Source organism: Squalius cephalus (assembly GCF_949319135.1).
Source record: "Squalius cephalus genome assembly, chromosome: 2".
Classification (NCBI taxonomy): domain Eukaryota; kingdom Metazoa; phylum Chordata; class Actinopteri; order Cypriniformes; family Leuciscidae; genus Squalius; species Squalius cephalus.
The window spans coordinates 50,767,732-50,792,068 of record NC_137123.1 but is presented as its reverse complement, the minus strand read 5'-3'; the positions used below and the strand labels follow the sequence as shown (position 1 = coordinate 50,792,068).

Here is a 24,337-nt window from a genome sequence, read left to right as displayed (position 1 = left end):
TATTGATGATGTGAGCGTTGTGCAGACCTGATATGTGCCGTTCAGTGTGGTGGAGCTGGAGGAGTTGCTCTCTCCTTCACTGTTCTCCCTCTGGGATTTGGACTTACTGCTGCCCTATTACATGGAGACATAAACTCTTCCATAAATTATGTTTATATAGATAAACAGTATCATAGTTAAGTTATTTTTGTTACAGTATTGACCCTGCAGCACATATCGAGCTACACATACAAGGCCTGCATTCTTTGAATGTTAGATGCACAAAAAATGTAAAGGGAGCCAAAATGTTAAAAATGCATAAAATGTTGGCATACCTTCCAGATCCCCTCCAGGGATTCGGTGAGAGACCTTTTGGCTCTAGTCTTGAACTCCTCCAGACGCACACGACTGGAACTCGTGCTGCTTTCAGCATTCACAACAACCTCCTGAGAAGTCAAACGCATTCATGTATACAGTATTGTATACGAACAGCCATCCACACCCAATACTCCAAGATCCCAGCTGTAATATTCAAGTTTGTAACAGACTAACAAAATGGAAACATTCATATGTCCATAAGGATTTTAATTAATTAAATGGTGGTGTACCTTTTTTGTTTGTCCGTTGTGTGTGTGTGTCTTTTGTCTGTCCTCATACAGTCGTCTAAGAAATGACACAACCAACTCATTCTCTTCCTGATCTGACTTAGGCCTGGCTTTCTGTTCAAACACACAAACAAAGATTTTATTTCTCCAAACTTCCACAAGATGGCATCAGCGACCTTACAAAACACACTCACGGTTAGTGGGAAACGTGAACAACAGAGAGCAGAAGGAATTTACTCCGAAAATTACTCATCTATAACACTATTTACACAAAAGCTCAAATTTCAACTAGTCAACGAGCATTTTAAGGTGATCAAAACTTTTAAAGATATATAAAAGTTATGTGAAAACGGGGGCATATTTAAATCAATTATATTACAATCAATATTGTAAAGACAATTTGTTTGTTGCACCCTTAAAGCTGATATTCAATTTAAAACAATCATCAAGTAAAAAAGAAAAACAGTTGACGCTCTGAGGATATCTGTCCATTCATCAGGTTGATAAATGTTCAGTCGTTCAGGTTGACTATGGTTTCAGGATGCTAGACTAGTGGACAAACTGGTTTAATTTATACCAGTCACACCCTCTGAACAGAAAAGCACACATTCCTTGAATGCCACACTTAAAGGATTTGGCACACACTGGTAATCCAGGGAACCGGGGAGCTAAAGCGTATTTGCGTAACATGTTACAGCGGTTTTAAAATTGAAATAACTCACCATGGTGCTCTCAAACACAGCTGCCTGCTCCTGATTATCCAGACCTGCCAAATGCTTCTGCAGTTCCAGCTTAGCTTTGGATGGATGTAGACCTGCACATAAATACAGTGTCATGCCAAGCACAAACTATGCACTGTTGCAGCCCACAGAACTCTGAAACGAAATCTGGGAACTAAAAATCTGTTGTAACCTCCTAATTCATGTTCTGAAAAAACAATTGATCAAATCTGCCATCATTATGGTTAAGTTGGGGTGTTTATAATGAATAATTTACATAAACGTAAAAATTCTGTCATAATTAACCCAAATTTAATTCCAAACCGGTATGATTTTCTTTCTTCAATGGAGCACAAAAGGGAATACTGTATGTAAAAAAAAAAAAAATACTTTGAACAAACCTTTGAACAATAGTGTGTTTTCAATGTATGAGAAAAAGAAATGGGGACATTCTTTCAAAATATCTCTTTTTATGATCCAAAGGAAAAAAGAAGTGCTGGTAGAATTTTACTGTTTGGATGAACTATCCCTTTAGAGTAAAGGGAACCAATAAATCCGCCCCAAATAAATATGAGAGTGTGCACTAGAACATTTGTTACTCTGGGCCTTTGACAGGTGCAAAACATGAAGAGATACAAAAAGAAAGAGAAATGGTCTGATACAGAGATAAAACATGATAGACTTGAGTGATATGACAAACAGTAGACATCTCACCCTCTATTCTGTCACACAGTTTGTGCAGCTGCTGCAGGGGACAGCTGTCACACTGCTGACTCTGGGTCCTACTGTTCTGCTGAAGGGCGGCCACAGAGAACGCCTGCTTCAAAGTTAACATGATCTCATCCACCTGAACAGGAAAGAGTGACATTCACACAGAGCAGCTCTGAGCATCTAACTTGACAGTTTGAAAACAGTTTAAAAAACAATAACTGCATCCTGTGGAAATATTCTGACTATTTATAGGTATAAATCTCATGAAGGGATTGAAATAATTCATTGACATTTGCAACATGTCATTTCCATTTGGCTAGACAAGTAAACCTTGTACTCAATCCTGAGTGAGACAGGAAGCCAGTGAAGTGATTTGAGGATGGGGGTGATATGGTCATATTTGCGCACCCTCATCAGGATCCTAGCAGTGCTGTTCTGAATATACTGTAGCTTTTCTTAAGGCGCATTGCAGTAGTCCAGTCTGGAAGAGACAAAGGCATGGACGAGCTTTTCCACATCTGCAAGAGTAAGTGTAGGACGAAGTTTGGTGGAATAAGGAGGTCTTACTCAGATGTATATCAAAGTCCAGATGAGAATCCATTTTAACACCCAGGTTGGTGACTTATGTTAAAAGTGGAATATCCTGGCCAGAGAAATGAATGCTGGTAATGTCAGATGTCCGGACCTGATGTGGGGTACCGACTAGAATAGCTTCTGTCTTTGAGCAGGACATTTTGCTTCATCCACGCCTTATCTCCTCCAGGCAGGTGGTCATAGTGGATGATGCAGCAGAGGGGGTTGAATTTGTCCTGAGATAGAGTTGAGTGTCATCAGCATAGCAGTGAAATGAAATTAAATGCCGGCTGATGACACTGCCAAGGGGGAGCATTTAGATCAGGGTTCACCAATCTCGGTCCTGGAGGGCCGATGTTCTGCAGAGTTTAGCTCCAACCCCAATTAAACACACCTGAACCAGCTAATCAAGGTCTCATTAGGCATACTAGAAACTTTCAAACAGGTGTGTTGGAGCTGGTTGGAGCTAAACTCTGCAGGACAGCGGCCCTCCAGGACCGAGATTGGTGAACCCTGATATAGAGGATGAACAGGGTGGGGCCCGAACACCGAGCCCTGAGCGACACCACAGGTGACGTTGTGTGTCAAGGATTTAGCCTCTCCCAAGGCAACATGCTCAGTTCTCCCAGTGAGGTAGGATGAAAACCAGTTATAAACAGAGTCAGATAGACCGATAGTGGAGTGTAGACGATGGAGGAGAATGTTATGATCCAGTGTCAAATGCTGCAGTCAAGTCCAGAAGGATGGGAAGATATGGGGAGCCAGCGTCTGCTGTCATCAGCAGGTAATTTCTGACTCTGACCAGAGCTGTTTCCGTGCAGTGGCCAAAGCGGAAACCAGACTGGAATTTCTCAAACAAATAGTTTTGTTTTAAATGGACCTGAAGCTGTGCAGCAACTACTTTTTCCAGCACTTTGGAAATGAAAGGAAGGTTGGAGATGGGCCTGTAGTTGGCAAAAATATCTGGGTCTAAGGTGGGTTTTTTAAGAAGTAGTCTGATGACAGCAGTTTTCAGTGTAGCTGGAACATGGCCAGTCTGGAGGGAGTGGTTGATGACCTTAATAATCATGGGACTTATGACACAGAGGTTAGATTTTACCAAGGCTGTGGGAAAAGGGTCCAGGGCAAAGGTTTCATCTTGCTGATGATGTCCTCAACCTCTCGTTGTGAGATGTCAGAAAAACAACAGAACGGTTGGAAGGTCCCAGGATGTGGATCAACAGTCGGGACAGGTAAGGCAGAGGAGCTAGAAAGGAGAGAGCGGAGAGAGTCTACTTTTTGTCTGAAAAAAGTGATACAATTATTGCACCTCTCTTCTGTGGGCTTCTGAATAAAAGGTTTGAGGTTTAAGGATGTGATTTATAGTGGAGAAAAGTTGTTTGGAATTTCCAGGGTTATTGTTGATGATTTTAGAACTGTGATCGTGCATCTCTCCAGGACTTTGCATAGGTCTTCTGATGTTCTCTATAAGCTTGTTCTCAGACGCCGCTCAAGGACACGCCCAGCTGTCGCCCATCTTCTGCAGTTCACAGGTGTAAGGGACTGGACGCGAAAAGATGACAGTTCTAGTTCTGACAGGGGTGTGGAGATCTAGGAGACTGCTCAGAGATCGATTGTAGAAGTCAACTGACTCAGTGACTGAAGAGAAATCAGCAGAGGAGAGATGCTGGAGGTCTATGGTCAAGGTGTCAAGGTTAATGTTTCAGGCCCCTTTAGCAGATTCGACGATTGTTTTTGGTGTGAGCAAAGGGGGATTGGCAGCTCCATGAGATGGCGTTGTGGTCAGACACACCCAGATCATACACGAGAAAGTTGCAAATAGGGGTGGAGTTTGAAATGTCAAGAGTATGTCACCTGGAGTATGTGGGGACATCAACATGTTGTTGGAGGTTAAGACAGTCCAATAGTTGCAGAAACTTGGCTGCAAAATGACAAGAGGGGGTGTCTACATGAATATTATAACCTCAAAGTATTATAATGTTGGCAGAAGTGGTGCACAGTGTTGTAAGAAGATCATGCATCTCTGAAATAAAAACTGAGTTTGGTTTTGGGGGCCAGTAGATAAGAAGAATTGTCACGCAAAAAGGGGGTTTACGTTTAAATGCAAGGCATTCAAATGAGGACAGTGTAGGCAGTGAGAGGGGACAGCTCCAATTTCTGCCAGTGTATTACAGCTAAGCTGCCACCACGACCAGTACTGCAGGCTTTCTCAAGATGGCTATAATCGGGGGGACAGGCTTCATTTAATGCTGAATAAACCTCTGGCTGGTGCCATGTTTCTGTTATGCACATAAGGTCTAATCCCTTGTCTATGATGTGATCTTGTATAAAAGATGATTTATTTGTGAGGGATTGAGTATAAAAAAGTTCTATTTTAAGCGTTGATGAGATGGTGAATCTCTTTAAAGGCCATAATACACTGGATGTATTACTGCCCTGATGACGCGGCAGACGTCCAGTGATGACCAGTGGTCCAGATGGATGGAATGGCTGAAGCAGAGTGGCCAGGCTGATGGTAAATAAACTTTCCACGGGAACTTCTGTGGATATATCGCGGTCAGCTCAGAAGTCCACGTTCTTTAATGGCTGCAACACACGTTGGAATGGTGCAGTTGTTAAGATTCAGCAGCTGCGAGATGGAATACTTGAGCTTCATGCCGGTCGCCGAAAGGTTTGGCCTGGAGCTATGAAAAATGGTCCATAACATAGCAGTGAGGTGCATGAGTCATGGGGGACTAGCTGGAAGCAGCTGACAGAGGAAGCGGTCCTAGGCTCAAGGCCAAACTGCATCAGGACAGCTGAGTGTCTGCCCCAGGAATATGCCCCGCAGTATCAGCACTGAACGACGGGGAAGTCCAGGTAAAGTCCAACGGAAGATGTTAGAAAAGATAGCGATAGGCGACTAGACAGCCTTCAATTTAAAAACAATCCGTGCAAAATAATTTCCAACATACTTATAGTTTCCTTCTGATGTTTCATAGCACTTTGTATTTTCAAACTCACTTGACTGAAAAAGACCATTATCAAATATCCTGATTTTTCTATCCTCTCTAAAGGAACTATTCTGAATACGTTCATCAGATGGAAACAATGTTTTAATCCCGCCATCTATTAATCCATGGTTCTCACCAGAGCTTCGTTAGCACACTGGAAAACATAGCAAACAAACTGGCAGCCTCCGCATTCCACCGACTCCCTGCATATGAAGCCAAAGTGGTCCACGTGACGAATACCCTAAAGAAAGAAAAAGAAATTCATGAGGAAAAAGAGCCAAGGAGGCACTTGTAAAGGGTCAACTAGACAACTACACTACTGTTAAAAAATTTGGGATCAGTTAGATTTTTTTTTGATTTTTTTTTGAAAGAACTGCATTTATTTGATCAAAAATACAATAAAAGTAATATTGTGAAATATTATTACAATTTAAATGTACCGTTTCCTAATATATTTTCAAATGTAATCTATTCCTGTGATGGCAAATCTGAATTTTCAGCCATTACTTGTCTTCAGTGACACATATTCCTTTAGAAATCATTCTAATATACTGATTTGCTGCTAAATAAACATTTCTTATTTATTATCAATTACTGACCCCAAACTTTGGAGTAAGTATATAAATAATTTTAACATTGTACAATTTAACATTGTAAAATTGTTTACCACCCACTAACAGGCAACAATACCTGATTTGGAAAATGTTTAGATACGCAGCATATGGATAATAATATTTAGAAAACAGGTTTAGACAAGTGCAAAGACAAAGGGGTGATTTCTTTACAGCTAATTACACTAGGAATTCAGCTAGCTTGAGGTCTTGCTCAATCATGCCCGATTGTTGATCAGATCTCTATTTAACTAAAAGTCATTATGTAGGCATAATATAATTAACTGGCCACAACAACATCTTAGCATCAACATGATGAAACAGACCTGAGAACAGAAGGAAATCTCTTTGAAGCTCTTCTCTATGGCCACCTTCTTAGTGTCGGGACTTACAAGAAAGATCTGAGAGCGCCCAATCTGAAACAGACAGACATACATAATAAATGAATGTGCATGTGTAGATAAAAATGATGGAGAGAGTGAAAATCTCCTTTCAAAGAGTAAATATATGCACGAGCGCTAAATAAAGCCATTAATGATGGTTCTTCCTGGGATGCTGACCAAATGATGTCAGAGCTGAGACTGTTTTATATGGAAGCATATGGGTAGCAATATTCAATTTGAAATGTAATATGCAAAATGACAATGCAATATGTAAAATGGCAATGCATTTCTGTATTTAAATTTAGATTTTCCATTACATTTGTGCAACATTTGATGCTTTATAAGTTGTAAAATTAAAATGTATTACAGAAATGATTAGATATGTTTAATATGTACAAGCAAATACTGTAGCAAAATGATCATTTAAATGTTATTTTTCTTAATTGCATTTACACTCACAGCGATTGCATTTTCATTAAATGTCCCGCAATGAATGTAGCAAAATTCAATGTGCAAATTGAGAATGCATTCCGAGCCGATCACGTCCCCTACCCCTCCCGCCCTGTCAATCAGTCCGTGAAGTTGGCCCTGCCCCCACACAATGCAAAACGTCGGCAAAATAGGCTCAATCGTTTTAACTTAGTTTGTGCTGATTTGTGTTGTACTTTTTTTTTTTTTTGGTGCTGCTTCGGTATTTTAGATATTAAAAGAATATTTATAGGTCACTCTGAGGTCACCCAGCCCCCCACATGCTCCAAATAAAATAGATTTGTTTGTTTGTGTCAGTTAAAGTTTTGTTTGTGCTGCTTGGTTTTTAAGATATTAGACATTTAATTACACGTGATGACGTCACCAGCCCCCCGACCAGCTCCACACTCACCCAAAATAGTCTTGTTTGTTTGTGCTTCGTTTGTGCCAGTAAAAGTAGTTTGTTCTGATTTGGTTTCTTAGATATTAAAATAATATTTATTGGTCATTCTCAGGTCACTCAGCCCCCCACATGCTCCAAATTCATGCAAAATAGTCTTGTTTGTGCCGTTTTTTTTGTTTTGTTTGTGCAGCTTCATTTTTTTTAAATATTAGACACTGAATTATAGACGATGACGTCACCAGCCCCCGACCTGCTACACATTCACCCAATAAAAGGCTAGTCTTCTATGAATTTGACCCGTCAGATTCCGTGACCCTACTGTACCTATAGATTTATCAATATCTGATCAATATGCTAAATAAAATAGAAATGGGAGATGGTCATACGTCACATGAGTCACTTTATTGAACATGTCAGTTATGAAGAAATAAAGAGCGGTCACAATTTTCGGTAGCTATGAATTTGACCCGTCATATTCTGTAATCTCAGAGTAATAGGCCTATGCATTTGTAAGGAAAAACTGTATGATCTCCAACATTATTGGGTAATTATAGTTAATAGTAATAAGAATATGTGTATCAGACAATGAGAATATTTTATACAAAACGAAACCATCATTAACACAGTCCAGCATCAGACAACAGCAGCGCAGCATAATGTTGACACCAGACGGGTGTCGACGCCTGATAAGGCAGAAAATGATCCCAGACGTTCCAACATCGTACTGGTTACATCACCGGGACATTTAATGAATGTGAGTGTAAATGCAATTAGGAAAAATAACATTTAAATGATCATTTTGCTAGTTTTTGCTTGAACATGTTAAACATATCTAATCATTTCTGTAATACATTTTCATTTTGCAACTTATAAAGCGTTAAATATGTATTCAATTTTACATATGAAAACTATTGTATGAAATGGCAAATGTAAATTATATAATTGATTTTTCATCTTCATTTTGCACCAACGTTGCACAAATGTAATGGAAAATGTACATTTAAATACAGAAATGCATTGCCGTTTAACATATTGCATTGTCATTTTGCATATTACATTTCAAATTGAATTCCATAGTTTTACAGTGTAAACAACATGTTTGAAATTCAAATCAGTGTGTGTGTGTGTGTGTGTGTGTGTGTGTGTGTTGTGTGTGTGTGTGTGTGTGTTGGGTTTCACCAGATGACCATGCACATATTTGCTCTGTGGGACAAGACCTCTGTGCAACCACTATATAATTTCACCCGCCTCTAGTTTTCCTCTGTAGTATAACAGATGAGATCATAACTTCATAGTTTTAGATACAGCAAGCATTTATTCATCCAGGACATTCATTGAAGAGCTGGATGATGGAGAGAACTTAAAATAAAACGTTGTGTTGTTGCTTATTTTCTCTGTTCACCCTTTTAAGTTTATTTTGCTATAATGAATGGCTGGCTACACATTAAAAAACAATAATACTTTAGGTACTGTTCTAATTAAAAATACCATTTACTGAATCAAAATTCATTGCCATAAGTCAGCAAGTGTCGTATGTTCATTCAGAAACAACTTTGATTTAGAACTGAAATCATTTGTTCATAAAACACTTGTCACACTGTATGTTTGCTTTCTGCGTGCAGCCAGGAAACTTGTGTTGTTTTTGTGACGCGAGAGACTTGGTCCTTTATAATAATACATCCAAATCAGACTTCAAACTCACAACTCAGCTAAAATATTATTTATTTTGCAGCACAGCCACTGAATGTACAGGAAACACTGCTTTGATTTATGGGCAAATGCTATACTGTTACCATAGACAGGATCACTGACTTCACAACTTTAGAGAGCATTAAAAACATAAGTGCACACTGTGACCATTGCTTCCCCTGTGGATGATCCCCTTTGTTTTCTAAAAAACAAAATTACACAATAGCAAACACATCACCACACATTAGATGTGACTTCCTTATTAAGAAAAGAACAAACAAATAAAACCGGAACAGATTGCCCACAATGTAATTTCATAATACCGGGGCTGCTGCTGCAGGCAATTCAGTCATTTTTTTAAAAATTGCTAACTTTGACACTCATCATTGTTGCCATGTAATTTCCTGCTGAGGAGCTGACAGCTTCCTGTCAGTCAGAGAAACAGGAAGTGCTGATCGGATCTTGCAGTGTGCATCTTTTAACAATATATTACTCAGCACAATCCTCATTTTAACTCTGTGTGCCTTTGAAACAATCGACAACAATATAAAGTGAGCAACCCCTGTGAATCGCCGTATAAATACAAACCTGTTCATGTGCACTAATCAAACAAATCATGAATTAATTGGTCTAACTAGTTAATTAGAAACATCATTGAATGGGTTCCATTTTGGGACCTATTTTTTTCTATTTATATAAAGCAAAAAAAAAAAAAAAAAAAAAAAACAACAACAAAAAAAACGCTTATGTTGGCGATACTATTATTTACACACTTGCTCCATCCATAACACAGGCGGTGCATGAGCTTCAGACTGCATTTCAGTCATTGCAAAGTGCTCTGGTGAGCTTAAAATTGGTTTTATATTCACAGAAAAAAAGTTAACATTTATAAGTACTTGACAACCTTTTGTCTACTGAACAAAAACTATTGAAAGGGAACCATCTTACAAGTACTTGGGCATTTGGATAGACGATAAACATTTAGCTAACCGTCAATATTGCTAATCTAATCAGGAAACTCAAAGAGAAGATTGGCTTTATTTTAGAAATAAATCAAATTTTACTTTTGATCCCAACAAGAAACTACTTTCCTAACTGTGATTGACTATGGTGAGATATTATACATGCATGCAGAGCAGACTCCTCCATCTTAACAAGCCTTTATTCAGTGTACCATGCTTCTTTATGCTTTATTACAAATGCAAAATCCCGTCCTCATCATTGCATTATTTATGAGATGGTGGGTTGGACATCACTAACCACCATACGTAGAAAACAGCACTGGTACATTTTTATCTATAAAGCAAAACTCCCAGCTTATCTCTGTACCCTTCTTTGCCTTAGTTCTGACAGTTACCAGCTACGCTCTTCCAAGTGTTTGCTTTTTAATGTACCTTGAGTTTTAACACAAATGGGGAAAACTGCATTTTCCTACCACGCACCCTGGGCTGGGCATGGAATAATTTGCAAAAATATCTAAACCTAGACAAATTTTTCTATTGGTGAATTTAAAGGCATCATAAAAAGAATAGAGGGATAATGGAGGCTTGTGATTGTTTTTGTTGAGAGGATACATGTTCTAATATTTCTGTTCTATTGTGTACTTGTATTTAAAAATGTTGTCTTACTGTTGATCTTACTGGCTGATACCTTGGCCAGGTCTCTCTCGTAAAATAGATTTTAATCTCAATGAGGCTTCCTGGTAAAATAAAGGTAAATAAATCAAATAAAAGGTACCATACAATTTGATTTAATTGTGGTAAAAATCAAGTTTTTAAAGCGGTTCATGTCTATGTAGTGTTTTAAATATGCTTTAAGACAAACCATGTGCAAACTCAAGTCAACACCATTGCTGAGTATTTTCTCATCAGAACTGCAGAGAACCAAAGACAGTCTCAAAACCGCGGTTTGAAATCACTGGTGTTTCTTATGTCACAAACTACCTTGAACCAATCATGTCAACGTGCAGGCGGGCATTAGCATATCATTAACTATTCTGCGAAGCAGGGGAGTCTCAAGAGAAGCCATCTACCTCTGTATATTTTTCTGCTGTGTAGCGGGTGAATTATGTATATGATGTATATTACGATGTTATGATGAACTATAGGCCTTTCTCCACTGACGTTCTATGATGTTTAATGATGTTCAAAGTGTTTCTATGCTGATTTTTTAGAAGGCAGACAGAGATGGCAAACGGGAACAAAATCTAATCATTAATTACATTTATGTGTCCACCGTTGTAAAGAGCAATACCATTGTGCAGCATTTACTACAGTAACTTGAGTAAAGTTGAGCGAGGGGATCTCTGAGCTGGTTTGAGTGAGTGGAAGTGGGGATAATTTGCATATTCATGCATCTGCTTATACTAAACGAAGCAAGGGTGTTGAGTAACATTCAAGCTATTTTAAGGCATGAAGAAATTTCTTTTCACAGAAAAATTTTTTTTAAATATGTAATTTTGGTGATCAAAGATGAGTTTTAAGGGATAAAATTATTGACTACAGGGGGACTTTAAACAGTGTATTGTTGCTCTGCCTAATAAAAGCACCGGCCAGCTAAACATATCTATTTTAGAGGTCTGCTACCTGACCCAGGCCCGACGGGTCCCGAAAAACTCACAGGTTTCAGGTCGGGTTTGTGGTTTATGTTTTATAAATAGCTTCTGGTTCAGAAGTAAACAAAAACTATAGGTTTGCGAGGCGTCTGCCGTGTTGAGATCGGAAGACTACGCGAGAACAAGAGCACATGCGTAAAATAGTTTTAAAGAAAAAAAACTTTGTTTTGAAGTTTGAGTTCCAGAGGAATGAATGTTCACCCAAAAAAAAGTTTCAAAATGGGCAAGTATGTGCTTTTTCTCTTTTGCTTCAGTGTTAAATGATAATGGGTTAAATGATCTCGGGTACGGGCCAGGTTCGGGCTACAGTTTAAAGCCTCTACTCTATTTTATAACTATTTTAAATTTCAAACAGGTTTCTGCATGGCTTCAGAGATAATGTGGTGTTTATGTGTTATACATGTTCATGTAACATTTCAATGCAATTATTGGGAGAATCATCATATAATCTTGGATTGCAAGTTTCTCATAAACAAAGACAGCATTTCAACTAAAATCCGGTTTGTGGATTACGTTAGGAAAGCAGATTTTATGTGAAAAGGTCAATGTGAAATGGATCTAGATGTGATTCACATAAGAACAAACAAAAGGGCCTGGGCTAAACAAAGGTGTAAGAGCTGTTGTTCTTTGTGACCCTGTGAATGCTTAGTAACCTCAGTGAAGGACTGTGTATTAGTGGTCGACCGATATTGGTTTTTGATGGCCGATACGAATATCTTAGAGAGCAGGGTGGCCGGTATAAAGCTATAAAGCCGATAGTGTGAGTGTGTGTGCGTGTGCATATATATATAATTTTTTTTAATTTTTTTTTAGGGGTGGAATGGTACACAGAAGTTATATATATCAATTATATATTATATATATATATATATATATATATATATATATATATATATATATATATATATATATATTTATTTTTTTATTTTTTTTTATTTTTTTTTTTAAATTAACATTTAATAAATTAGAAATAATTCGAAAAATTAAAAAAAAACTAAAAAAAAAACTAAATTAAACCGACTTACTTTACATGGCAACTTCTTGATTCTGTAATCGTATTACAGTATTTTTTACTAATAGAGAAATAGTTTGAAAAAAATATGAATAAAAAGGAAGTAAGCACTGTAACCAACAGGGCACTCAGTAATCTGGTACGTTTGTGCGCACTGGAAATCATATTTTTTCAAATATAGACATTTATTTTGAGCAGACAGTATTTCAAATTGCGGTTTGTTCCACCTAGCAGCATTTAGTCCCCCCTGAAGTAGTTGTACTTTGTACGTTTGACTGAATTGTTTATATGTCTTTATTGTTTTTTTTTGTATAGCTTCTTATCCTTTATACTTATATAATGGATATTCATTTGTTTGTAAATATACATACAGATAACCAGAGTAGCGAGGCGAGGTGAGTGACGTTATCAAAAACGCTGCTGTTTCCATTTGCAGAATCACAGAAATTGCTTACTCCCATCCTTGTGAGTTTGTTCTCCTAAGTCCAAACTACCAAGGACACAAGTCCAAACTTTTTGTACTTGGTATTGAGAAAAGCCCTTGTTTGGGGTTAGTGCATAGATTGTCTCTTCTTCTGCTGCTCTTTTTCCTGTTGTGGCGATTAGCAAACATCAACACAGTCCTACCTCTGGTTCTGATGTTTATATTTGCATGTGTGAGGGAGTGTGTGTGGCACTCACTGTGAACAGCATGGTTCTGTTCTCCTGTAGGCTGGTGGGTTGGACCCCGGTGGCTCCATCTACTGCTCGTCGCTGGAGCTCCGGTGATAGGCCATTCTCATCCAATCCTTGCAGAAACGGAAAACTCTGATCTCTTTTGAAAAATAGAGGTCGTTTTCCACCTCCATCTGCTCCTTCGTTTGTTCCATTGGCCACCTGGAAGTGAAACACAATTATCAGTTAAGGACAAAACATACTTAAAAAAAAAATATTTTAAATTTTAAGATGGTCACGAGAATGGTGCTATGAAAATAGATATAATATGCATATTAAAAGTAGATGTTTAGTATAATATTTTATATTTATTATATAAAATTGCATTAAATAATATAATATAATATAATATAATATAATATAATATAATATAATATAATATAATATAATATAATATAATATAATGACAAGAAAAGTAAGTCCATAAAGTGTGGGGAGGGATGTTTTATTTAATTATTGCAGATTTTGATTGAGTTTTGATTGAAAAATTATAAGATTCTAACATATGGAAAGTCATAATTTTAACAAAGAAGAAAAAAAAAAAGACATTTTTATGAGCTTTTGCTAAATCACATTCACATTTAAATCTAGTATTATAACCACAATCTACTATTGTGTTCAGCAATTTCGAAATACGAAATTTGAGTGTAACCTGATTGAGCGAGAACGCCCGCCTGATGCCTGCTGCAAGTGAGCCTGTGACGCTGACACGTCCAAACTTCTCAATACACTCATCTATCAGTGCGGGAGGAGCTTTCTTGTGGGCCACCACCACTCGCCCACAGAATAACACCTCAAACTTCTTAGCAAAGGCTGTTGCTGCATCGACCGTCATTGCTGTGGAGCAGGAGGCATCTGGCTGATCGTTGCTGGGTAGAGGAGAGGTAGTGTCTTCTTGTCGGGCAGAACTTTTGCCGGCCTGCCTGAGAGTGCTGATGATCTCTGGAACCTGGAGGACAGAGGTGAAAGAGAAAAAGAATGAGGTCAAGTAAACAGTGTAAACTAGTCACTCTGACCAATATGCATCACAAAAGTTTTCAGTTACCAGTGCAACTGTATGCTCTATTCTCAGTCAGCCGTACTCTAAATTGGCATTGGCATCAATGGTTCTCAGTCAGCCATACTCTAAATTGGCATTGGCATCAATGGTTCCATGAATCATCCACTGAATCTTTCCATTGCACATCATTACAATCGTGGAGGGAATATGATTTCATTAGCTTTCAGTTACATTACCATAATAAAATTGAGTCTAAATGTCACTCCAGAAGCAGAGGGTTCAGAACTACTGTATGAACCTCAATATCTGTGATAATGTGTCAGACACTTAAGCACACCTGCCCGAAACCACGTCTTGCAAAACATTACCAAAAAACATGACAGACTCACACTTCATTTCCTCACAATATTCATTGTAGCTAGGACTATTATAAAGATAATACTTTGTTATATTACAAGAACTGCGCTATCTCTTAGAAGTCTTACATGGTGTATTTTTGCATTGTGAATTACTATAGATAATCTCATATTCATAACAGATAAAACTAGAGAATAATTAAAATGCTCATCTGAAGGGTCAAAGAATACGGTGGCCAAAAAAAAAATAACAATGTACAATATTTAATTACATTATGATGATATGGCTTGGGTCCATGATCCATCAGTTGTTTTTTTCTGCTTTATCAGATTGAAAATTATAGAATATAATACATCTTCACCACAAAAATACACACAATTTCATGTATCATTGTTTAAGCACAAATTTAAATTCCTTTGCGGAAATGCTATTCCACACTTACAAAGCAATACCACTCTATTACTATTTCCTGCGATACTAAAAAGTGTGAAACTACTGGAGCATTTACCACTAACCCAGATAATTCTCTACAGTGGGCATTTTCCAAAAATCCTTTTTTAAAAGAGTGAAAAAACAGAGGGATCTATTCAATTGCAAAGGTTGAGCATTCTCTTATTTTCAGCAAACACAGGTTGAGTTAATTTAAGTCAGGTGTACTTATGTATGTTAATTTGATAACATGTTTACACAGCATTTATCCCATCACGCCTATGTACTTATATTTATCAAGACAAATCATGGTATTAAAAACATGCTATTTCAGATCTAATTCACTGAATGACTACAGCAAAAATGTTCACCACTCTGTAAAGGGCAAAAGAGTGTGTCTGCTGCCTCAGACAGCTGCAGAATTTAGATACAGTTTATTTTTCTGCTAATCAAATCTTAATTCACTGGTACGCAGAACTAAGTTAAAGGCTATTTCAGCAACATCCATAGAAAAAACAAAAAGTCAAACAGGCTGGCCCAGGAGAAAACAGTGAACATTGGGAAAATACCTCAGGCTATAGTACAAGCTCAATTTGGAGTTGTTTCATAAGCACTGAATGGGACAGGCATGTGACCAGAAATTCAATGTAGTTCCAACACAATCTAGTGATTCTTGTACGGTCTATGAAACTATAACTATGAAAATATAATATTGCCACCACTTTGGATAGTCTTTCACGGGCAATAAACATTATTAAGGGGTCAAAAACAGTGTACTATGTAGTAGGCTTCTGGAAGGCTGACTGTATGTGCAGTGGCACCAAAACTTGGACACGTCCCAGATAAAGATGCTGTAACCGATTTTGTTGATTTTTTCACATGCTCTCTGTAAAGAGCAAAACAAACAAAGACACAAAAAAAACGTTTGGGGAATGGCCCACACTTTTCTTGCATATCAGAAAACAATCAGGGGTGTGTTTCCCAAAAGCATCGACAGCCATCTATGGTCGCAAGTTCTGCCTGTTATCAACATTGTTCAACGAGTCAGTGTTTCCCGAAACCATAGTTTCAACGAATATTCACAAACAGCATTGCAAAGTTGCTTGATGGGAACGACATCTCTCAACCAATGGTTGGAAGCATAGCTTCTTGTTTGCTGACATTCAGTCAAATTTATATCTTTCATTTTGAATAGCCTAATATAAAAATGTAATTTACGTCTTTTAGTTTGTCAAGAGATCTAAAGCGCTGTTTTTGAAGAGTGCGCATGTGCGTACATGCTCTAGTAGGCCTATGTAAGAAAAAGACATTCGGCCCTATCTTGCACCCAGCGCAATTGACTTTGTACACCAATGCATGTATCATTCCTATTTTGCACCCGCGCACAGCGGACTTTTCCCTCCACAGACGCACGTCGGTAAATTAGAGAATGAATTTGCGCTCCCGGGGGCGGTTCAGCGAAAAGAGGAGGCGTGTTCCGGCGCAAACGTTCCCTGGTGCTATTTTGCAGGTTTAAACAACATTTCCGCCACTGACCAGGAAAAACCTAGTCTAAAGTCAGTGGCGCGTTGCGCATGTTATTCAAATGCTATTTTGAGGGTGCATGCTTGGCCATAATGTAGCGTGTGCACAACACGCATACACTTTGATTCCCTCATCTACACAGAAGCAGCAGTTTTCATTTTTGCAAATCATAGGCTACATTATTACAAGGAAAAATATTAACACACAAGGGAAATCATTATTGTGTCCATGAAGATGTGAAAAAATAGGCATAAATCTAGCTTACACATTTACCTAAATTATCATACGCCTGTTTAACCGAAGCTAATTTGGGTGGGTTTCTCCCATCCCCAATGTCACTTCTCCGTGTTTTACGGCCCTGACGAGAACGTTGGTCTCCTCGGCTGTGAACCGCTCCTGGTGTGCGCCTGGCAAATCCACCGTTATAATAGCAATCCGCCATGGAACAAGAGCACCTGCTCTTAAAGGGAATGTGAGATGACGCTCTGATTGGTTTATTTCACGTTACGCCCAAACCACACCTATGAATAATGAAGCTACTTCAGACCAACCCATTTTAGATTATGCGTTGGGCGCAAGAGTCATTTATCCCGCTGCAACAGCGCCCAAGACCCACCCACAAAGTTACTTGCGTTTCGCGTTTGATACTTGCGTTTCAGATCGTTAAAATAGGGCCCTATGATTGAATCTGGAAATAAAGCAAAATAACAAAGAAGAATTAGTCCTCAGATGCCATGTCTGTAATGTTAGCAAAAAATATGGCATTAATTCGGTCTCAAACGGATTACTAAAAAAGAAGTTATTACTCTTACACCTGCGTGACATCAACCAACGTGGTACGGTTTAAGGAAACGTGACTAGCTAGTTGATTTCTTCAACAATGAATTGTACAATGGCAGTTAAGCAGTGAGTTCTATTGTCGTTGTATGGGAAACGCAACCCATACCAGCCATTCTCTGCCTGTGGATTATTTTGCATGCTCGGGTTTGCAAGAATCGTGGATGGATATGTCGCAAAAACACATGAATGACACAGCATTACAAAGATATCAAAGCAAGATGCATGGGATCAGCAAAATTACATATTTTCAAAACTGGGTAGTCTATGGATTGTCTGAACAACTAGTCGACTATAATCAAAGCAATAAGAACGCCTAAAGACAACATCTAAAGCTAGTTTGGTCATTCCGTGTCAAATCAACCAAATTTCAGAAACTTCCCTGACTAAAATTTTTGATTTGATACTTCTTATTTTCACCGTTGGCATATAATGAAACAAAGATTGCTAAAGTCAACAGATTTTACTAATAGACCTACAAATCTCTTTGTAAAAATAAAATAATGATGCTGCCATTTTTCTAGTCATTTTTTTTATACCCCTCTAATTTAGCTCCAAATCTCAGGTGAAAATTGCCATTTTGACCCACCACTACAAAATAGTGGATTACTCCTGATTACTACAGAAAAAAATATTAACAAAATCAAAAATGTTAGCCTTGGACCTCTGGTTGAGTTGACACGGAATGACCCAGTTGCTATGCCAGAAGTTATCCCGTTCAAAATTAACACACAAATTGGATACTTTCTGCTTCTCAAATGTTACAACATGACCTTGGGTGAAACTGGTTAAAAGTGAAATTAGTTCTGAGAAAAGCTCTTGCAACATTTGTTTGGAGATGCAACTTAGTTTGATATTTTAATTATGGCTTAAAGTGTGCAAATATGTTTTGTGGCCACATTTTGTGTGTGTGTGCGTGTGTGTGCGTGTGTGTGCGTGTGCGTGTGCGTGTGCGTGTGTGTGTGTGTGTGTGTGTGTGTGCGCCTCTCTCTATTATATATTATATATATATATTAGGGCTGGGCGATTTAAATCGTGATATTGTTATGCGCATCTCGTCAGTAAAGCCGGTTCCTTGATTAGTAGTAAATCGCCATCACCTGCTTTCAGATGGAGCGGCATTTACTACAAAGAGCCGTAGTTAACTGACAAGCTGAGCCATATCGCATTAAAATCGCGGACGTATCGCAAGCGATAATTAATGCGATATGGCTCAGCTTGTATATATATCTCCATCTCTATCTCTATCTATATATCTATATCTATCCCCATCTCTATCTCTATATTATATATTATATATATACACAGGGAGAAAAGAAAAGAAATTAGAAAAGAAAGTGCTGGTTTGAAGGTATTAAACTCTCAGCTATCTGATATAGATGTGGAGATGTTGCCCAGTCATGCGATCAGCTAAAGAACTCTTCAAAAGGCCTCTATGTGGGCAGTCCAGTACAAACCCTTTGGCTAATCAAAGCAAATCGCACAGCTGAATGTTTCTAAATGAGTGCTTTTCATTAGAGCACTGGTCAGAAACCAATCCAGTGCATGTGGCACCTTCAGTGTAGATATCAAAGCATTTTCTTTTTTATGTGCCTGGGTCTGATTCTAATGTGTGAGTCAAAGTGTGTGCATGTTTATGTAAAGACGGTTAGGCCTGATCATCAGAATTTCAGGATACGAGAACAGGATACTGTGATGGATACTGACTCATCATGATCAACACATTTCAAGTCTTACTGTGAATCCAGTACAATCAACCATTGTCTAATGCTCTCAGATCCAAAATATAAGATCTTATTACCAATTTAACTTTCACAAATTTCAGATTGAAATAAAACATTCAATGTAAGATAAAATCATGATTTTATCCATCAATTCATGATAATAATTAGATAAAAAGTGGGCGTTTCATTTCAGAAATGAGTGGGTGGGTGGGGTGGGTGGGGGGCTTGGGCGGTTCACCCAGAAATGAAAATTCTGTCATCATTTCCTCACCCTCAAGTCGTTGATGAAAGAATTTTCATTTTTGGGTGAACTATAAGTAGGTAAAAAATTACCAAGTTTTACTTCATGTTGACTTCAAAAGCCATCCAGATCCAGTCTGAAACCAGAGCAGGCCTACAGTTTAACACTTATATCTGTCATTGCCCATTGAGCAAATCGGAACTTGGATTCGTAAGCTTTTACCAATTGTAACCAGTCAAAATAACCCGAATAGCCTTTATCTGCATAATTGCATTTCATAAAGCTACAGTAGTAATGCCTCATCTAATTTTAAGGTCTGCTTTTACCATGCTTAAAGGGTTAGTTCACCCAAAAATTGGTTTAATCCATTTAGTGCAGCGTTATAATTTGATTGGCTACCACAGTGTGAGAGTAATTTCATTGGCCATCTTTTATGAGAAGAGGATGACAAGAAGAAAACAAATGAAAGGGAATAAATGTGACCAACAACTTAATTCTCACAGATCAGTCTGGCTGCAATGCTGGATTAACGGTGAAAATGACAGAACTCTAGTTAATGATGTTCTGCAATGGAAAAAGCAGAAGATCATTAATGGTTTAATGATATTTACTGGACCTGACTGCTTCAAACAAGACACTTCTTTTTGTTAATAATCTCATAAATCAAGGTTGCAAGCGTTTGAGCCAAAGATGAACTTGTAGGCCTATATTCAAGTATCAACAAGACTTGTCTTGCATAACAGCCTGTTGCAAACAGGAATATCAGAAAATAATTGGCTGCTAGCTAAAACTATGCATAAGCAGACTATAATGTCTGTTTAAAAGGCAAAAATAAAACATCTAACTAACCACACAACACAGTTCAGAACTTCAGATGCTTCAAGGGTCAAAGTTTTGCTCTCAGCCTAATCGTTGAAGACGACACCAATGGGAACCATGCTGTCAAGCATATGACCAGCAAACAGCAAAGCTTTAAGAGACTCTTGATAACAAATAAAATGATACGGATATTTACTTTACATTGGAAATGTTGTGATCACAAATGACAACAATGGACAAAATGACCTTGACACACTCACAATCACACTCATATAACTCACCTGACTCAGCCATCTACGCAAAGGCATGTCCAAACCTGATCGTCACCTTCCCGTGTTCTCCCTCATCCCTCAATCTCAGCTATTTCTCTTTTCTTCACTTTCCTGCGTCCTCACCTTCACTTTTCTGTACCTTCAAATGCTAAGCGTAAGTCCCTCAAAGCTTTCTCTGTTCTCTTCTGTTACTCCCTCTCTTACTGCTCCTCTGTTTTGGGACCTAGAGCTGACTCTGGCTCCGCCTCCCATGCTGATTCAGAACAATGTGGTTCAGTCAAAGCGCCGCACCATGACATCTTTCAAGGAATATCACCTTCAGAAACACAGCAAAGTTACAATCTCTCATACCCTCCTCCTCCTTTCTCTTCTCTCTCTGGAATGGCTTTATCTCGGGTAACAGTGTTTGATTGTGTGGAGGTTTGCTTACAGCTTAAAGATACAAGCCTGCCAAAGACTGGAAATATGGCATGTGTCCCATGGGTGAATCTCACGAAAACATGTCTAGGTCATATAAACCAAATAAAATGGGAAAAAATTTTTTTTAAATGATAAATAAATGACAATTAGGATTATTTTTTGCATTGTGACATTATACTAAAATATTTTCAAGACAGTTAAGCACATTTTCCCTCAAAATTCTCATTACTGTAATGCATGCATCTGGATATTTGAGTTTTTTGTAATTCCCATTATTCTTAATGATTTAATTCTCACTTACAGTAATAAACATGTCTAGAGAAATTCAATCAAAATATAATTTCTCTAGACATGCTCATGACTTTTTCAAACGTAGTCACCTTTCATATATTTCACTGTTTGATGCAGTATGACTTGTGCTATGCGTCCCTCTCTGTCGTGAACAACCAGCCATGGTTTTCTGTGCCCAAGAACACTTAAGACAGACAAACACATGGTCTGTTCTTACTTAGTAACACACACACTCACTCACTCACATAGAGGAAGTCAGGAGGGCTGGAACAGTGAGTAATCCAAAAATAAAGAGAAGTCAGTACCCTTTCAGCTTGGCATGTACACCTAAGAGCAGAAAACACCCTAACAAACAGCTCCTGTCCCGCGATGGACGAGTGAAAGTGGCGAGCAGCTTTGGTGAAGATCAGGTCATTATCAGCACAGAAAGCAAAGAGATCTGGACTCATACAACAACTTAAATCAGTCAAGTCAACCTTTTAACTAAATATACCTAGACAGTCAAGTTGATGAAAAACTTGGGTGAGTCACAAACAGCTTAAATGTCTTTACTGTTGGCATGATCATTAAAAAAAAAATAGCTTGTCTCAGCACTTTGATGACACGCCAAACCCATTAACATCTAAACAAGTGAGGGGGAGCGAGATAGACAGAACACAAGGGAGTCTGGGAAATGCCACACAGCTCCAACCCGGAGAAAAAAAAAACAGCTTTGACTTTGTCCAGACACACACACACCTATACACACACACAATGGTGGAAAACTTTAGGAAAAGAGGGACAAACAAATGTCAAAGATAATTTACTTTAACATTATTTAAATCTGTGACATTTTACAAATATTTAAATGAATGTTTCTGTCATATTTACTTTGTTACAGACTTTTAAAACAACTGTGTGAGAACACAAAAGGATTTTCAGCATTCATTGCCCATTACTCCACAGCGCACACCCACTCACAAGACCACAATCTCAAAGTTCAGGTTTTTGAGGTCGAGTCACAGGAAAAGAAGGGAAATACTAGACAATAATGATGTAATCTAATCGCCACAACCACCACTCAACTAAAACAGCATAATTAGTCATTTGATAATGAGATAAACTGCAAGGAGCAGTCTATGTCCGGATAGTTGTGCTAAAAGCTATATTTATTTATAGAAAAGTTTTAAACATAATTACTGTATAATTACTAGTATGCTTGCACTTTTATGACATACAAATAGTTTTTTGGTTTAAAAGTCAATAACATTTAGACTATCAAAATAATAAACAACTTAAAATAATGACAGACTAATAGTTTTAATAGTTTAAAAGTTCAAAGGTTTGATTATTTTATGTGAATAATTTAGCCTAATAAAATGTTAGAATAAAATTAAATAGAATAATTTGAATAGTGTCATTAAAATGAAAACGATATAATTTAATAAAACATTATTTTTAATAATAAAATAAATAATAAATTAAAACCATTAGAATAGTTCCATTAAAACCAACAACCCTAGAGAGGATAAGCAGGAAAATGGATGGATGGATGGATGGATGGATGGAGTTCCATTAAAATTTTCCTGTAGCTCAAACAGTCGAGCGTTGGTGCTTGCAACGCCAATATCATGGGTTTGATTCCCACGGAAAGCAAGAATTGATAAGAATGTAAATGTGTGCCTTGAAATGCAATGTAAGTCGCTTTGGATAAAAGCGTCTGCCAAATGCATAAATGTAAATGTAAACCTGGACTAGACTAGGGATTCATTGATGAATTGATTGATGATTCCGATTCAACCATTAATATTACTGCTTTCTTATATTGCTGCATATAAGCGAAAATGACAATTTTTTGGGCAACAATGTCTGTATTTGCTCACATTTTGAAATTATAATATTTGTTGCTACTGTCCTGTATATCACCCAGACCTTCTCCACAGCAAGAACACCACACATGCACAACACTATAGGGTTTCAAGTTCAGTGTTAAAAATTAAAAGCTCAAAAAGTAGGCTATGCATACACAGACACATAGGTAAAGTAACTCTTTGAAAGAAGGAAGGAGCACCGGTCACATGAGGTGGAACCGAGTGCGGGACATGTGACTGTGACACACACCTAAAAATGAGGTGGTTCCATTTAGGCTACTATACTGAAGAATTATTGGCAGCACAAAAACACAAAGGAAAACCTAATGAAACTACACTGAGCAACACACATCTAAAAAGTTAAAAGAGCCGGACAATCAAATGAACTCAAAAGTGAACACACAATACATTATGGCAGGCTGGGAGAAAAATGACAAATTATACTTATTGCCCTCTTTCATTCATGAACAAAAACAGCTTTAAAGTCTACGTAAATGATTGACATTTCTCATGCACACTTCCCCATTTTGTTCTTGATGTTCCTTCTGAGTTCTGACACACCATCAATCTTACTCTACAATGCCTTGAGTGTCATTAGTCTATAGGAACACACTGCTGCTTGAATGAGAACACTTACTGAACTGAACAAACTGCACCACCCTTTTATTCTCAACAGTAACTATCTCAGTTGGAGTCATTTTTCAGCATGTTTGATACAATATGTTGAATTTAGTACATTGCAAAACTACTTTAAACAATCTCAGCAAATCCCTTTCTACATAGAGATAAATGATATACAGCTAGCGTTACTGTTACAGTACCTATCAAATAACCGCCATCTACGGTCTATGTTTACCTAGATTTAGACCAGAGTAAGTTAGCCCATTTAGACCATTTAATCGTACAAAATTTTTTTGAATACAGCCTAATATTTGAATAGTATTTTATTAACAAACTGGCAGCATTGTGGGCGACCTTGACAGCATTGTGTGCATCACTATCTTCATGAACAATTGAATCAATGCCCAAAAATGCTGTCTTGATAGGCAGCTCGGTAGGTTTTGAAACACAGCCATTAAGACAACTTTATAAAGAAAAA

The 24,337-nt window shown here is 37.8% G+C and overlaps 1 protein-coding gene across 8 annotated transcripts in view; it reads right to left on the bottom strand.

Annotated features, from left to right (window-relative positions):
• The window catches only part of tbc1d1 (TBC1 (tre-2/USP6, BUB2, cdc16) domain family, member 1), a 62,584-nt gene that overhangs the window by 27,924 nt on the left and 10,323 nt on the right, over nt 1–24,337 (bottom strand). For 6 of the 8 annotated variants that reach the window (XM_079856756.1, XM_079856758.1, XM_079856759.1 and 3 more), the window contains 9 exons: nt 14,127–14,423; nt 13,442–13,636; nt 6,518–6,607; nt 5,717–5,821; nt 2,018–2,150; nt 1,307–1,398; nt 588–698; nt 315–425; nt 28–114 (listed from right to left, as the gene is read on the bottom strand). In XM_079856756.1, the coding sequence (XP_079712882.1) occupies nt 28–114; nt 315–425; nt 588–698; nt 1,307–1,398; nt 2,018–2,150; nt 5,717–5,821; nt 6,518–6,607; nt 13,442–13,636; nt 14,127–14,423 (1,221 nt within the window). Of the gene's footprint in view, nt 1–27; nt 115–314; nt 426–587; nt 699–1,306; nt 1,399–2,017; nt 2,151–5,716; nt 5,822–6,517; nt 6,608–13,441; nt 13,637–14,126; nt 14,424–20,686; nt 20,914–24,337 lie in introns of those variants that run through there. The other 2 variants (XM_079856761.1, XM_079856763.1) reach the window with 1 other exon arrangement.